Genomic DNA, 16,414 nt, shown 5'->3' on the forward strand with positions numbered 1-16,414 from the left:
CATCTCTGCCGTGATTAGTGTTTAGTAAATTACCGAGATGACACTTTGATGAAAAAACGGCATCTCGGTCAAAATCGGGAGCTTAGTAAATTTCCCCCATTGTGTGGGAAAAGAATAAAGGGCTTGAAGATGAATTAAATACTCTGTATTGATTGCAGTGGAGGGAATTGTACAGATTGACATTTTATATGCATTCAATTATAGAAGCTAGTCAGACATCTTTGCATGACATGCAATTTGAATTTTATTCTGATTTCTAAACCAAGGTTTTCTTATTTTCTAGCAAAAAGAGAGTATCTCCAAATGTATCTCTGATCTGAAGCTTCTATCAAAGACAATACAAGCAAGCCCTTGAGACTTTTATGTTGCAGCTATGGACCCTGACATGTTCAACAGCTGTATTGTGCAGAACTCTTAAATACATATTTCTATACACTCTGATTCCACTGTCTTTTTATTGTCTTTTGTTTGTGTTAAAAGTTAAAAATGCTAGCTCAGCTTGTCTGGCTAGTTTTAAAATTAGGTAAACAGACTTTCTTCTAAATAAAATAAAGAGAGCAATAAAATGATGTTAAATGTAGTAGAGTGATGTGCCCCCCCCCCCCCCCCCCCACACTTCCTCCCATCAACGTGAAGTTGTCCACAGCCCTGCCCACTGCAAGAAAGGAGAACACAGACTCTCAAGTAAATGTTTACTGGGAGGCATTAGAGCAAAAGTGATTTTCTTTATATCTTTTGGCTTCATAGCCTCTAGACAGGCTGCAGCTCTACTAAACAAAAAGAAAGAGAAGACTCTTTTGCTGCGCCTGTGTATAATGATCTGTTATAAATAAATGTGAATTGAACCACGGATCTTATGGCATGGGAAAGACACGTTCGCCACTATGAGGAGATGTGTGATACTCCTAAAGAGTTAATCAGATTATAAATTGAAAATAGAGGCGCTCATGAGAATCACATACCAAAATATCACAGGTTCAATATCAGCCAAGGAATAAATAGTAATGATAATAAGAAAATATAAAATACATATGTTTATTAATAGTAATATAAAAATACTATTTCATAATGGATAATTCAATATTCCATATGATTTTAGCAGAATATATAATATACAAAAATTTTTAAAAATAGCATGGATTATCTAAATCCAGAGTGTATTATTATACTTGAGAAATCACTGAACAGTATGGTTCAAAATGGTATGTATCAGAATGTTGCAGTTTCTTGGAGAATCACTGTTGCCACAGCTGCTACAGGTGAATTCTAAATGTGTCACATTGACTGCACGTATTAATTGATAGTCAGCATGGATAAATGTATGAAATACCTCTCCACAAGGGCTGGTGAACCCGAGCGTCCCCGGGTGAGTCCAAAAGTTGCCCAGTAATTGAAAAAGCTGGTAGGTACGTGGAATATCTGGATCTTTCAGCCAGCTGCACCGATTATTGGTTACCCTGCTTGTTACACCTTACAGGTGCTTCGTGCGGGTGATTGTAACAGCAAGTAGTGTGGCTGCTGGATCGGGTGATGTATTGAGCCCGGGTATAGATGTGCGTACCTTCCAATCTACCTGGACGTGCACCGTCCGCCGGTAGAGACCAAAGTCGGGAGTGCTGGAAGTGATTGCCGTGTCCGTGCGGCGTCTGCAGCTGATCGTGCGGCCACGTAGAAAGCCGTCCACGGCTGTTGTTAATAAGGCCGGGTGGAGTGGCTATGGCTTGAGTGCGTCCTGGAGAAATGTTCAGTGATTTCCAAAAAGGAGGAGGAGTCCTGACGCGTTTCGTCACGTGACCCGTGACTTTTTCAAAGATGACTCCCCTTTGCACAGTGTGTGTAATTTAAAAGGCTCTTAATTATGCCTCCACATATGTACCTAATCAGTATAATTAAACATCAATAATAACACATGGGCTTATATGCAAAGAATTCCTTGGCTGTTTGGATAACAATTTATCTGGTTTGATTATCTTAAAGTTTAACCAACCTGGCGAAATAAATTATCATCAATAAAAGACAAACCTAATGGCGGAGCTAACACAAAAATACACAAAAATCAAGAAACAAATAAAAATAGAGTGTCATAGACATAAAGGACATTGTTAATGTATTATATCTGAACATATATCCCGGCTGTATTTTGCAGTACCAACTCTTGATGCTGTAAACTAATTCCTATATTAGGGATTATCTGAACCTTATATGATGACAAAAATACCCATATTATTTATGAAGAAGAGACCATAATAAGAGATCGAATTATATGTAGTATATACAGGGGGACTTTTATAAAAACTGTCATTTATAGGTCCATACCAATTGATCAAATATAAAATAACATAAAAAGTTGACATAATGATAATATCAGACACCATGTCAACATTATCCGAACATATATAAAAATATATCTTATATAAAATTATATAAAAAATTCAAATAAAAACATGAAATTGTGAGTCATGGTCATAATGGGTCATGATCATACTGATAATCCTGCTGGACGTATAATTATTTGAAAAATATCAAAAAAAGGTCTAAAATATAAAGATACCCATAATTAAAGCAAAATACACTTATATAAATGATAGAAAAAACCTATACATATTTGATTATACATTTATATTCATATAGCTGCTCAATTACATAGACCAGAATGACAGAAAATTATGACAAAGGAAGAAAAAGGAGAAAAAGGACATCACTAGTCAATTTCAATAAACTCATTGAGGCCACCAGGAACAAGTGACCCCATTCTGTGAATCCAAAAATTCTCCCGACGACAGAGCTTGCTAAATCTGTCTCCCCCCCCCCCCTACATGTGAGGCTAATGGTCTCAAAGCCAATTAGCTTCAGATCTTTTGGATCTCTGTTGTGGAAATGGAAAAAATGTTTTGAGACCCCATGATTCAAAAATCCCTTTATGATGTTTCGTCTGTGTTCTAAAAAGCGAACTTTCAGCTTACGCATCGTTCTCCCTATATACTGGAGCCCACAAGGGCAAACCAGCATGTAAATAGTATATTCGCTATTGCAATTAATAAAAGATTTTATGGGATATTTGTCTCCCCGGGGTGATTCAAAGAAATGCACATTGTTCTGGATATAAAAACATGTGGTGCAGTGTCTTGCACCACATCTATAACAACCATTGGGTGTACTCCTGAGCCAGGAGACGGATGAATTTTGTGTATTATTATTGATTCCCATTCTTTTATCCACAAACAGGCTGGGGGCTAGGTGTTGTGTCAAATTTTCCGATTTTTTAAAAAATGACAGAAGGAGAGTGTCCTATGAACGGTTTAAGGATCTTATCTGTCAATAAGATTGGAAAATTATTGGTCAGGACCTTTTTTATTCTTCCAGAGGCACTGTTATATTTAGAGAAGAAGTGTGGTAAATCTTCTTTAAAAGCCGTATTCTTTGTCCTGTAGCTAAGGAGCTGATTCCGATCAAGTTTGATCGTTTTTTCTAAGGCAGAGTTGAGTAAATCTGTGGGGTAACCTCTATCTCTAAAGGCGCCCACAAGTTCCAGAGCTTGTATATTGAAGTCCCCTTGATTACTACAGTTGCGGCGCAACCGTCGCAGCTGTCCTGAAGGGATGTTTCTCATCCAAGGTTTAGAATGTATACTGTCGAAGTGAAGGAAGTTGTAATTGTCGACCTCCTTCCTGTAGGTTTTAGTTGTTATATTATCCTCAAATATTGAGATAGTAATATCGAGAAAGGAAACAGACCACTTATCTACTGTGCACGTGAACTGTAAATTAAACTCATTATTATTCAGAAGTGAGGTGGAATTAGAAAAATGTGAACAATCCCCATCAAAAATAAAAAACAAATCATCTATATAACGGCCATAGAAGACAAGGTCCGCGCCCAAGTCCCTCCCCCACACATGAGCGTCCTCAAAGGCGCCCATGTATAGGTTGGCGAAACTAGGCGCGAACCTCGTCCCCATGGCCGTCCCCAGTGTCTGCAAATAATACATGTGATTGAAATAAAAATAATTGTGTGATAAAATAAACGAGATAGAATCTACAATAAATTTTTGAAGTCTTTCTGATAAGGAATCCGACTTCTTTAGATATTGTTCAATAACAGCTACACCCTTAGTATGGGGAATATTAGAATAAAGTGCACTTACATCACATGTGACAAAAAAGTATGTATCTTTATTCTGGAAGAATAAAAAAGGTCCTGACCAATAATTTTCCAATCTTATTGACAGATAAGATCCTTAAACCGTTCATAGGACACTCTCCTTCTGTCATTTTTAAAAAATCGGAAAATTTGACACAACACCTAGCCCCCAGCCTGTTTGTGGATAAAAGAATGGGAATCCATAATAATACACAAAATTCATCCGTCTCCTGGCTCAGGAGTACACCCAATGGTTGTTATAGATGTGGTGCAAGACACTGCACCACATGTTCTTATATCCAGAACAATGTGCATTTCTTTGAATCACCCCGGGGAGACAAATATCCCATAAAATCTTTTATTAATTGCAATAGCGAATATACTATTTACATGCTGGTTTGCCCTTGTGGGCTCCAGTATATAGGGAGAACGATGCGTAAGCTGAAAGTTCGCTTTTTAGAACACAGACGAAACATCATAAAGGGATTTTTGAATCATGGGGTCTCAAAACATTTTTTCCATTTCCACAACAGAGATCCAAAAGATCTGAAGCTATCTGGCCTTGAGACCATTAGCCTCACATGTAGGGGGGGAGACAGATTTAGCAAGCTCTGTCGTCGGGAGAATTTTTGGATTCACAGAATGGGGTCACTTGTTCCTGGTGGCCTCAATGAGTTTATTGAAATTGACTAGTGATGTCCTTTTTCTCCTTTTTCTTCCTTTGTCATAATTTTCTGTCATTCTGGTCTATGTAATTGAGCAGCTATATGAATATAAATGTATAATCAAATATGTATAGGTTTTTTCTATCATTTATATAATAGTGTATTTTGCTTTAATTATGGGTATCTTTATATTTTAGACCTTTTTTTGATATTTTTCAAATAATTATACGTCCAGCAGGATTATCAGTATGATCATGACCCATTATGACCATGACTCACAATTTCATGTTTTTATTTGAATTTTTTATATAATTTTATATAAGATATATTTTTATATATGTTCGGATAATGTTGACATGGTGTCTGATATTATCATTATGTCAACTTTTTATGTTATTTTATATTTGATCAATTGGTATGGACCTATAAATGACAGTTTTTATAAAAGTCCCCCTGTATATACTACATATAATTCGATCTCTTATTATGGTCTCTTCTTCATAAATAATATGGGTATTTTTGTCATCATATAAGGTTCAGATAATCCCTAATATAGGAATTAGTTTACAGCATCAAGAGTTGGTACTGCAAAATACAGCCGGGATATATGTTCAGATATAATACATTAACAATGTCCTTTATGTCTATGACACTCTATTTTTATTTGTTTCTTGATTTTTGTGTATTTTTGTGTTAGCTCCGCCATTAGGTTTGTCTTTTATTGATGATAATTTATTTCGCCAGGTTGGTTAAACTTTAAGATAATCAAACCAGATAAATTGTTATCCAAACAGCCAAGGAATTCTTTGCATATAAGCCCATGTGTTATTATTGATGTTTAATTATACTGATTAGGTACATATGTGGAGGCATAATTAAGAGCCTTTTAAATTACACACACTGTGCAAAGGGGAGTCATCTTTGAAAAAGTCACGGGTCACGTGACGAAACGCGTCAGGACTCCTCCTCCTTTTTGGAAATCACTGAACATTTCTCCAGGACGCACTCAAGCCATAGCCACTCCACCCGGCCTTATTAACAACAGCCGTGGACGGCTTTCCACGTGGCCGCACGATCAGCTGCAGACGCCGCACGGACACGGCAATCACTTCCAGCACTCCCGACTTTGGTCTCTACCGGCGGACGGTGCACGTCCAGGTAGATTGGAAGGTACGCACATCTATACCCGGGCTCAATACATCACCCGATCCAGCAGCCACACTACTTGCTGTTACAATCACCCGCACGAAGCACCTGTAAGGTGTAACAAGCAGGGTAACCAATAATCGGTGCAGCTGGCTGAAAGATCCAGATATCCCACGTACCTACCAGCTTTTTCAATTACTGGGCAACTTTTGGACTCACCCGGGGACGCTCGGGTTCACCAGCCCTTGTGGAGAGGTATTTCATACATTTATCCATGCTGACTATCAATTAATACGTGCAGTCAATGTGACACATTTAGAATTCACCTGTAGCAGCTGTGGCAACAGTGATTCTCCAAGAAACTGCAACATTCTGATACATACCATTTTGAACCATACTGTTCAGTAATTTCTCAAGTATAATAATACACTCTGGATTTAGATAATCCATGCTATTTTTAAAAATTTTTGTATATTATATATTCTGCTAAAATCATATGGAATATTGAATTATCCATTATGAAATAGTATTTTTATATTACTATTAATAAACATGTATTTTATATTTTCTTATTATCATTACTATTTATTCCTTGGCTGATATTGAACCTGTGATATTTTGGTATGTGATTCTCATGAGCGCCTCTATTTTCAATTTATAGGCTGCAGCTCTAGTAAGGAAACACAGTTCAGAATTTCTCCTGATTTAGCTGTGATAAGGAAGACGCTGGCATTTTCTGCCTCACAAAAACAATGTTTTGTCATGCACTATCAAAGAGACTTTATACTGTAACTGGCATAGTATAATAGTAGTGGTCCTATATGAGGGTGGTTCAGTAAGGTAAGCAGACCTTCCACATGTGTAATGATCTCTATTTCATTTAATCTAATTTACCATCAAGTGGGTAGACCACTGCTTCCCCTGACTGCCTTTAGAGTGTGCCTTATATCAGTCTTACTGTCCAAACATCTGTCGAAAGATAGGGCTGGTGGTCAGACATTGAGGTGTATAGTGGGATTCGATTTGTGCATCTAAAGGGCACATCAGCAGCTGAAATTCATCGTCAACTGGTGGAGGTGTACAGTGATACCTTCATGTCACAGAAACAGGTTTAGGTTTCAGGTAATGAAAGTAGTCCTGATTTCTGTCTTCACTGACAACCCTGCTTCAAAACACCATTTTAGTACATGGACTTCATGCATTGCATATACATAGTAAATAGCTCCGTATTCAGCAGAATCTAAATTTTCTTCGGCAGGGTCCACAGGTTATCCACAGGATAACAATGGGATATGATTAAGCGACAGCGGATTGGCACCAATTGATCAAAGCTTTCCGGCCTCCCAGGATGCAACGGGGCCGTCCATATATCCCCGCCTACTGGCTCAATGCAAATCAGTTTTGATTTCTCTAACGTCCTAGTGGATGCTGGGAACTCCGAAAGGACCATGGGGAATAGCGGGCTCCGAAGGAGGCTGGGCACTCTAGAAAGATTTATGACTACCTGGTGTGCACTGGCTCCTCCCACTATGACCCTCCAAGCCTCAGTTAGATCTTGTGCCCGGCCGAGGTTGGATGCACACTAGGGGCTCTCCTGAGCCCTTAGAAAGAAAGTATAGATTTAGGTTTTTTATTTTCAGTGAGACCTGCTGGCAACAGGCTCACTGCAGCGAGGGACTAAGGGGAGAAGAAGCGAACTCGCCTGCTTGCAGCCGGATTGGGCTTCTTAGGCTACTGGACACCATTAGCTCCAGAGGGATCGACCGCAGGCCCAGTCCATGGTGTTCGGTCCCGGAGCCGCCGTCCCCCTTACAGAGCCAGAAGCAAGAAGAGGTCCGGAAAATTGGCGGCAGAAGACATCAGTATTCACCAAGGTAGCGCACAGCACTGCAGCTGTGCGCCATTGCTCCTCACACACACTTCACACTCCGGTCACTGAGGGTGCAGGGCGCTGGGGGGGGGCGCCCTGAGAAGCAATTATAACACCTTGGCTGGCAAAAATACCACAATATATAGCCCCAGAGGCTATATATGTGGAAAATACCCCTGCCAGAATCCAGAAAAAAGCGGGAGAATAGGCCGCGGAAAAGGGGCGGAGCTATCTCCCTCAGACACACTGGCGCCATTTTCTCTTCACAGTGCAGCTGGAAGAAAGCTCCCCAGGCTCTCCCCTGTAGTTTTCAGGCTCGAAGGGTTAAAAAGAGAGGGGGGGCACTAAATTTAGGCGCAATATTGTATATACAAGCAGCTATGGGGGAAAATTCACTCAGTTATAGTGTTAATCTCCACATTATATAGCGCTCTGGTGTGTGCTGGCATACTCTCTCTCTGTCTCCCCAAAGGGCTTTGTGGGGTCCTGTCCTCAGTCGGAGCATTCCCTGTGTGTGTGCGGTGTGTCGGTACGGCTGTGTCGACATGTTTGAGGAGGAGGCTTATATAGTGACGGAGCAGATGCCGATAAATGTGATGTCGCCCCCTGTGGGGCCGACACCAGAGTGGATGGTTATGTGGAAGGTATTAACCGACAGTGTCAACTCCTTACATAAAAGGGTGGATGACGTAACAGCTGTGGGACAGCCGGCTTCTCAGCCCGCGCCTGCCCAGGCGTCTCAAAGGCCATCAGGGGCTCAAAAACGCCCGCTCATTCAGATGGCAGACACAGATGTCGACACGGAGTCTGACTCCAGTGTCGACAAGGTTGAGACATATACACAATCCACTAGGAACATCCGTGACTTGATCCCGGCAATAAAAAATGTGTTACACATTTCTGACATTAACCTCTAAAAATGGGTTTTTATGTTTGGGGAGAAAAAGCAGGCAGTGTTTTGTTCCCCCATCAGATGAATGAATGAAGTGTGTGAAAAGCGTGGGTTCCCCCTGATAAGAAACTGGTAATTTCTAAAAAATTACTGATGGTGTACCTTTTCCCGCCAGAGGATAAGTTACGCTGGGAGATATCCCCTAGGGTGGATAAGGCGCTCACGGTTGTCAAAATAGGTGGCACTGCCGTTTTAGGAACGGCCACTTTGAAGGTACCTGTTGATAAAAAGCAGGAGGCTATCCTGAAGTCTGTATTTACACACTCGGGTACTAGACTGAAACCTGCAGAGCGTGCTGCTGCAGCGTGGTCGGTGACCCTGTCAAACATACTAGTTTGCTAACATGAGAACATATTAAAGATGTCGTCTTATATATGAGGGATGCACAGAGGGATATTTTGCCGGCTGGCATCCAAAATGAATGTAATGTCCATTCTATCAGGAGGGTATTAGAGACCTGTCACTGGACAGGTGATGCTGACTTTAAAAGGCGCAAAGAGATTCTGCCTTATAAGGGTGAGGAATTATTTGGGGATGGTCTCTGGGACCTCGTATCCGCAGCAACAGCTGGGAAGAAATATTTTTACCTCAGTTTCCTCACAGACTAAGAAAGCACTGTATTATCAGGTACAGTCCTTTCAGCTTCAGAAAAGCAAGCGGGTCAAAGGCGCTTCCTTTCTGTACAGAGACAAGGGAAGAGGGAAAAAGCTGCACCAGTCAGCCTGTTCCCAGAATCATAATTCTTCTCTCGCTTCCTCTGAGTCCACAGCATGACGCGGGGGGCTCCACAGGTGTAGCCAGGTACGGCGGGGGGCCGTCTCAAAATATTTTCAGCGATCAGTGGGCTCGCTCACAGGTGGATCCCTGTTTCATTCAAGTAGTATTTCAGGGGTACAAGCTGGAATTCGAGATGTCTTCCCCCCGCCGTTTCCTCAAATATGCCTTGCCGACAACTCCCTCAGGCAGGGAGGCTGTGCTAGAGGCAATTAATAAGCTGTATTCCCAGCAGGTAATACTTAAGGTGCCCCTACTTCAACAAGGACGGGGTTACTATTCCACACGGTTTGGGGTACCGAAACCGCATGGTTCGGTGTGACCCTTTTTTATATTTAAAATCCTTGAACACATACATGAAAAAATTCAAGTTCAAGATGGAATCGCTCAGGGCGGTTATTGCAAGCCTGGACGAGAGGGATTACATGGTATCCCGGGACATCAAGGATGCTTACCTGCATGTCCCCATTTACTATCCTCGCCAGGAGTACCTCAGATTTGTGGTACAGGATTACCATTACCAAGTCCAGACTCTGCCGTTTGGACTGTACATGGCACCGAGGGTGTTACCAAGGTAATGGCCGGAATGATACTCCTTCGAAAAAGGGGAGTTTTTAATTATCCCGTACTTGGACAATCCCCTTATAAGGGCGAGGTCCAAGGAGCAGTTGCTAGTCGGGGTAGCACTATTTTGGAAAGTGCTACAACAGCACGGCTGGATTCTAAACAGTCCAAAGTCACAGCTAGTTCCTACGACACGTCTACTGTTCCTGGGGATGGTTCTGGACACAGACCAGAAATAAGTGTTTCTCCCGGAGGAGAAAGCCAAGGAGCTGTCATCCCTAGTCAGAGACCTCCTGAAGCCAAAACAGTTATCGGTGCATCATTGCACGCGAGTCCTGGGAAAAATGATAGCTTCCTACGAAGCAATCCCATTCGGCAGGTTCCATGCAAGAACTTTTCAGGGGGACCTGTTAGACAAGTGGTCCGAATCACATCTTCAGATGCATCGGCTGATAACCCTGTCTCCAAGGACCAGGGTATCTCTACTGTAGTGGCTGCAGAGTGCCCATCTTCAAGAGGGCCGCTGGTTCGACATACAGGACTAGGTCCTAGTGACCATGGATGCCAGCCTTTGAGGCTGGGGGGCAGTCACACAGGGAAGAAACTTCCAGGGACTTTGGTCAAGTCAGGTGACTTCCCTACATAAATATTCTGGACCTGAGGGCCATTTACAATGCCCTGAGTCAGGCAAGGCCTCTGCTTCAAAACCAGCCGGTCCTGATCCAATCAGACAACATCACGGCAGTCGCCCATGTAAACCAACAGGGCGGCACAAGAAGCAGGATGGCGATGGCAGAAGCCACAAGGATTCTCCGATGGGCGGAAAATCATGTGTTAACACTGTCAGCAGTGTTCATTCCCGGAGTGGACAACTGGGAAGCAGATCTTCTCAGCAGACACGACTTCCACCCGAGAGAGTGGGGACTTCATCCAGGAGTCTTCCAAAGGATTGTACACCATTGGGAAAGGCCACAGGTGGACATGAAGGCGTCCCGCCTCAACAAAAAGCTATAAAAGATATTGCGCCAGGTCAAGGGACCTTCAGGCGATAGCTGTGGACGCTCTGGTAACACCGTGGGTGTACCAGTCGGTTTATGTGTTCCCCCTCTGCCTCTCATACCAAAGGTACTGAGAATAATAAGAAGGCGAGGAGTAAGAACGATACTCGTGGTTCCGGATTGGCCAAGAAGAGCCTGGTACCCAGAACTTCAAGAAATTATATCAGAGGACCCATGGCCTCTGCCGCTCAGACAGGACCTGCTGCAGCAGGGGCCCTGTCTGTTCCAAGACTTACCGCGGCTACGTTTTGATGGCATGGCGGTTGAACGCCGGATCCTAAAGGAAAAGGGCATTCCGGAGGAAGTCATTCCTACGCTGATTCAAGCCAGGAAAGATGTAACTGCAAACATTATCACCGCATATGGCGGAAATATGTTGCTTGGTGTGAGGCCAAAAAAGGCCCCAACAGAGAAATTTCAACTAGGTCGATTTCTGCATTTCCTACAAGCAGGAGTGTCTATGGGCCTAAAATTAGGCTCCATTAAGATACAGATCTCGGCTCTGTCGATTTTCTTCCAGAAAGAATTAGCTTCAGTACCTGAAGTTCAGACATTGTAAAAGGAGGGCTGCATATTCAGCCCCCGGTTGTGCCTCCAGTGGCACCTTGGGATCTCAACGTGGTGTTGAGTTTCTTAAAATCACATTGGTTTGAACCACTAAAAACCGTGGATCTAAAATATCTCACGCGGATAGTGGTCATGTTATTGGCCTTGGCTTCGGCCAGGCGTGTATCAGAATTGGCGGCTTTGTCATATAAAAGTCCTTATCTGATTTTCCATATGGATAGGGCAGAATTGAGGACTCGTCCCCAGTTTCTCCCTAAGGTGGTATCAGTTTTTCACTTGAACCAACCTATTGTGGTGCCTGCGGCTACTAGGGACTTGGAGGATTCCAAGTTACTGGACGTAGTCAGGGCCTTGAAAAAATTATGTTTCCAGGATGGCTAGAGTCAGGAAAATTGACTCGCTATTTATCCTGTATGCACCCAACAGGCTGGGTGCTCCTGCTTCTAAGCAGACTATCGCTCGCTGGATCTGTGACACGATTCAGCAGGCGCATTCTGCGGCTGGACTGCCGCATCCTAAATCAGTGAAAGCCCATTCCACAGGGAAGGTGGGCTCATCTTGGGCGGCTGCCCGATGGGTCTCGGCTTTACAACTTTGCCGAGCTGTTACTGGGTCAGGGGCAAACACGTTTGCAAAATTCTACAAATTTGATACCCTGGCTGAGGAGGACCTTGAGTTCTCTCATTCGGTGCTGCAGAGTCATCCGCACTCTCCCGCCCGTTTGGGAGCTTTGGTATAATCCCCATGGTCCTTTCGGAGTTCCCAGCATCCACTAGGACGTTAGAGAAAATAAGATTTTACTCACCGGTAAATCTATTTCTCGTAGTCCGTAGTGGATGCTGGGCGCCCATCCCAAGTGCGGATTGTCTGCAATACTTGTAAATAGTTATTGCTAACTAAAGGGTTATTGTTGAGCCATCTGTTGAGAGGCTCCGTTATATTTCATACTGTCAAACTGGGTATAGTATCACGAGTTGTACGGTGTGATTGGTGTGGCTGGTATGAGTCTTACCCGGGATTCAAAATCCGTCCTTATTATGTCAGCTCGTCCGGGCACAGTGTCCTAACTGAGGCTTGGAGGAGGGTCATAGTGGGAGGAGCCAGTGCACACCAGGTAGTCATAAATCTTTCTAGAGTGCCCAGCCTCCTTCGGAGCCCGCTATTCCCCATGGTCCTTTCGGAGTTCCCAGCATCCACTACGGACTACGAGAAATAGATTTACCGGTGAGTAAAATCTTATTTTTTGTGTGCGGCAGGAACGGGACCATGGTCAGAGGGCTGCTGTTTTTTAGCAGCCCTAAGCTTTCTTATTTTATTTTTATAGTCTCACTAGTTTTTTTGAGGGATCTTTCTAAACAGCGTCTTATACGTACATTAGAGGCGCTCCAACAACTCTCCGCTGGGTCGCAACAGCGCTTACCCACGAGTACAGTGCTGTTTCGGCGGGCGTCTGTGTCGGATATACTAGCAGGTCCATCAGACGTTACCAGGCTGTGGCCGGAGCACGGGGAGAAGGTAAGGTATTGGTTCCGCTTAGCTAGATGGAATACGGACACAGCCGCACTGTTTTGGGAGGAGACTACCAAACAGTAGCTGACGTGGCTGCCACCACGGGTGCACCAGCGCTAGGCCTTAGAGATCATAGGCTCCAGGAAAAGCATGAGGCCGCGATCCCTAGGGTTGATGTCAGCAGGGGAAGTCAGACGCTCTCCTGGTCGCCCCTCCCCCTGGTTCATGACCAGTTTCCTCCGAGTCTCCCGCAATGAACTGTTTCCTCGCTTCCGTCCCAGATGCTGTCACGAGGGGAACCGGTCGCAGCATAGGCGGCTGTGTGACCAGTGCGTCTGTGTTCACTATAGGTTCATGGAGCGGCAGTGTACACTAGTAGCGTCTGGATCCACTCAGCGTTCGCTAACTGATTGATCGATCCTGGAAGCGAGGTGAGTCTCCCTGTATCCCACTCTACTGAGTACGGGCTATACAGCACTAAATCTCTGTCTACCTTTGAGTACGAATAGTTAGATAAGTGCCTATTGCATATCAGTCTGTATACATTTACTGTTTCTTTCGCAATGTGTCTGAATACGTTAGATCTGTTTAAACATGAATATGTTCTACATACTTAAAAATGTGTTTGTAGTTGATGTGCTCATATGCTTATTATACTATTGTATAACGTGACTGCTAGTGTGATTGCTGACTTTACTATATGTCTGTCAGTTGTTTTTCTGATCCTCTATACTGGTGCATGGGTAGGATCAGATTGTATGTCCGTTTAGAAAGTTTAAAGTGATTACAGTCACAAATTGTGTAGTACACTGTGAAAGTGCTTATTATCATGTCTAAGAGCGGCTAAGGTGAGGAAGGTACACTCACAGCAACACCAACACTCATATCATGTTTGTCTTGAAAAACTGTATTTCTCCTTCATCCACTAGGGGCCACTGGAGTGTAGTTACAATGGGGAAATAGTAGGTAGTAACTGGGAGCTGGCACTTTAAAATTCTCACACTGTGGCTAGCTCCTCCCCTACTATCTCCCCTCCAAGCCAGTCTTAGTTTAGTGCCCGAGAGAGCTGGTTCACTTGGGTTTAGCTGAAGAATTTTTTATTTTTTCTTTATTATTTTATTTTTCTTTCACACGGCGGGGTCCCATCGCAGCTGCGTGCGGCTCGGGATGGGCCCCCGGCTGAGGGAGACATTGAGCTCTCCTGAGTTGGCGGACACCGCTGCGTGCGGCGCGTGTAGGGGCCACTCCATTAAGCAGAAGATTCCGGCAGCATGGCAGCGGTGAGTATCAAAAATGGTCGGACACCGCTGCGTGCGGCGCGTGTCAGGGCCACTCCATCAGAAGAAGGACAGCGGTGAGTACAATCTCCCCCCCTCCAGACTGATGTGTGATTTTACATAATATGTGCAGAGTGAGACTCTTAGATGTGACGGTCTTTCCTGCGTTGTGTCCTGCATAACCTCTAACCCCCTTATAACGCTGCAGTGCATCAGCAGAAGAGAGGGCGCACTTACTAGTTTGAACTTGGCGCCATTATGTGGGGGGCGGAGCTTCAGCCCGCTCTGTAAGCGGGCTCAGCGCTCTTCAATCCCCGGCTGCAGCAGACAGGCAGCCGGGTGATACATTTACACTACCCGGCCGCAGCATACAAGCTTACAGGCAGCCGGGTAATACAGAGCGGGTTTTTAAAATTAAAAGTGGCGCCGAAAAAGAGGGGCGGAGCTAACTCCCGCTCCGTCCGGCGGGCTCAGACTCTCAGCTCCCCGGCCGCAGCATACAGGCGGCCGGGGGGTTACACACCGCTCCCCGGCCGCAGCATATACAGGCAGCCGGGGGTTACACACCGATCCCCGGCCGCAGCATACAGGCGGCCGGGGGGTTACATTTACAATATACAGGCGCTCCCCGGCAGCAGCAAACAGGCGGCCGGGGGTTACATTTACCCGCTCCCCGGCCGCAGCAAGGCGGCCGGGGGATACATTGGCACGCCGAGGCAGGGGGGGCGGAGCTAACCTCCGCTCTGTACGGCGGGCTCTCTCCGCTCCCCGCGCCGCTGCAGCACGCCGCTCCACAGTCTCACACTGAAGGCTCATTCCTCTCCTGGCTGTGCAGGGAGGATTTCTTTGCAGGTAGGAGGGGTGAGTAAAGGCTTATAACCCGCTTTACTCAGCGGGCTCCCAGGTCTCACTGTCGCTAGGCAACAGACCCTGTCTCTGGGGTTTTTAGCTTTTCCATACTTCATGCTGCTGAAATATAGCTACATTCCTCCCTGCAGTAGAGTCCTCTGCCCGGCATTTCCTACATGCAAATCAGGGAACCTGCTCTATTACAGTAGCTGGGACTCAGCTCATTAATAATTTAAAAATCTACTGTGCAGTATTTCTTACCTACAAATACACAGTATTTTTCTCTGACGTCCTAGTGGATGCTGGGGACTCCGTAAGGACCATGGGGAATAGACTGCTCCGCAGGAGACTGGGCACATCTAAGAAAGATTTAGGACTATCTGGTGTGCCGCCGTCCCCCTTACAGAGCCAGAAACAAGAAGGTGGTCCGGAAAATCGGCGGCTGAAGACTTCTGTCTTCTCCAAGGTAGCGCACAGCACTGCAGCTGTGCGCCATTGCTCCTCATGCACACCACACACTGCGGTCACTGATGGGTGCAGGGCGCTGGGGGGGGGGGGGGGAGCAGCAATAATGACACCTTGGCTGGCAAAACTAACACCATATATAGCCCCAGAGGCTATATAGGTGTATATTAACCCCCGCCAGAAACGATAAAATAGCGGGAGAAAGCCCGCCGAAAAAGGGGCGGAGCCAACTCCCTCAGCACACTGGCGCCATTATTCCCTCACAGCTTCGCTGGAAGGAAGCTCCCTGGCTCTCCCCTGCAGTCCTGCACTACAGAAAGGGTAAAAAAGAGAGGGGGGGCACAATTTAGGCGCAGTATATATATATTATAGGCAGCTATAGGGGAAAACACTCTGTATAGTGATATCCCTGTGTTATATAGCGCCCTGGTGTGTGCTGGCATACTCTCCCTCTGTCTCCCCAAAGGGCTTTGTGGGGTCCTGTCCTCTGTAAGAGCATTCCCTGTGTGTCTGCTGTGTGTCGGTACTGCTGTGTCGACATGTATGATGAGGATAATGATGTGGAGGCGGAGCAAATG

General features: G+C 44.9%; 1 protein-coding gene across 1 annotated transcript in view; it reads left to right on the forward strand.

Moving 5' to 3' along the window:
• ATP5PB (ATP synthase peripheral stalk-membrane subunit b) overlaps positions 1-441 on the forward strand; it is a 61,816-nt gene extending 61,375 nt beyond the window's left edge. The window contains exon 7 of the mRNA XM_063955356.1: positions 284-441. Coding sequence (XP_063811426.1) covers positions 284-355 — 72 coding nt within the window. The 3' untranslated portion in view covers positions 356-441. The remainder of the gene's footprint in view (positions 1-283) is intronic.
• Positions 442-16,414: the final 15,973 nt, after the last annotated feature.

This window comes from Pseudophryne corroboree, chromosome 2 (assembly GCF_028390025.1).
Source record: "Pseudophryne corroboree isolate aPseCor3 chromosome 2, aPseCor3.hap2, whole genome shotgun sequence".
NCBI classification, from domain to species: Eukaryota; Metazoa; Chordata; class Amphibia; order Anura; family Myobatrachidae; genus Pseudophryne; species Pseudophryne corroboree.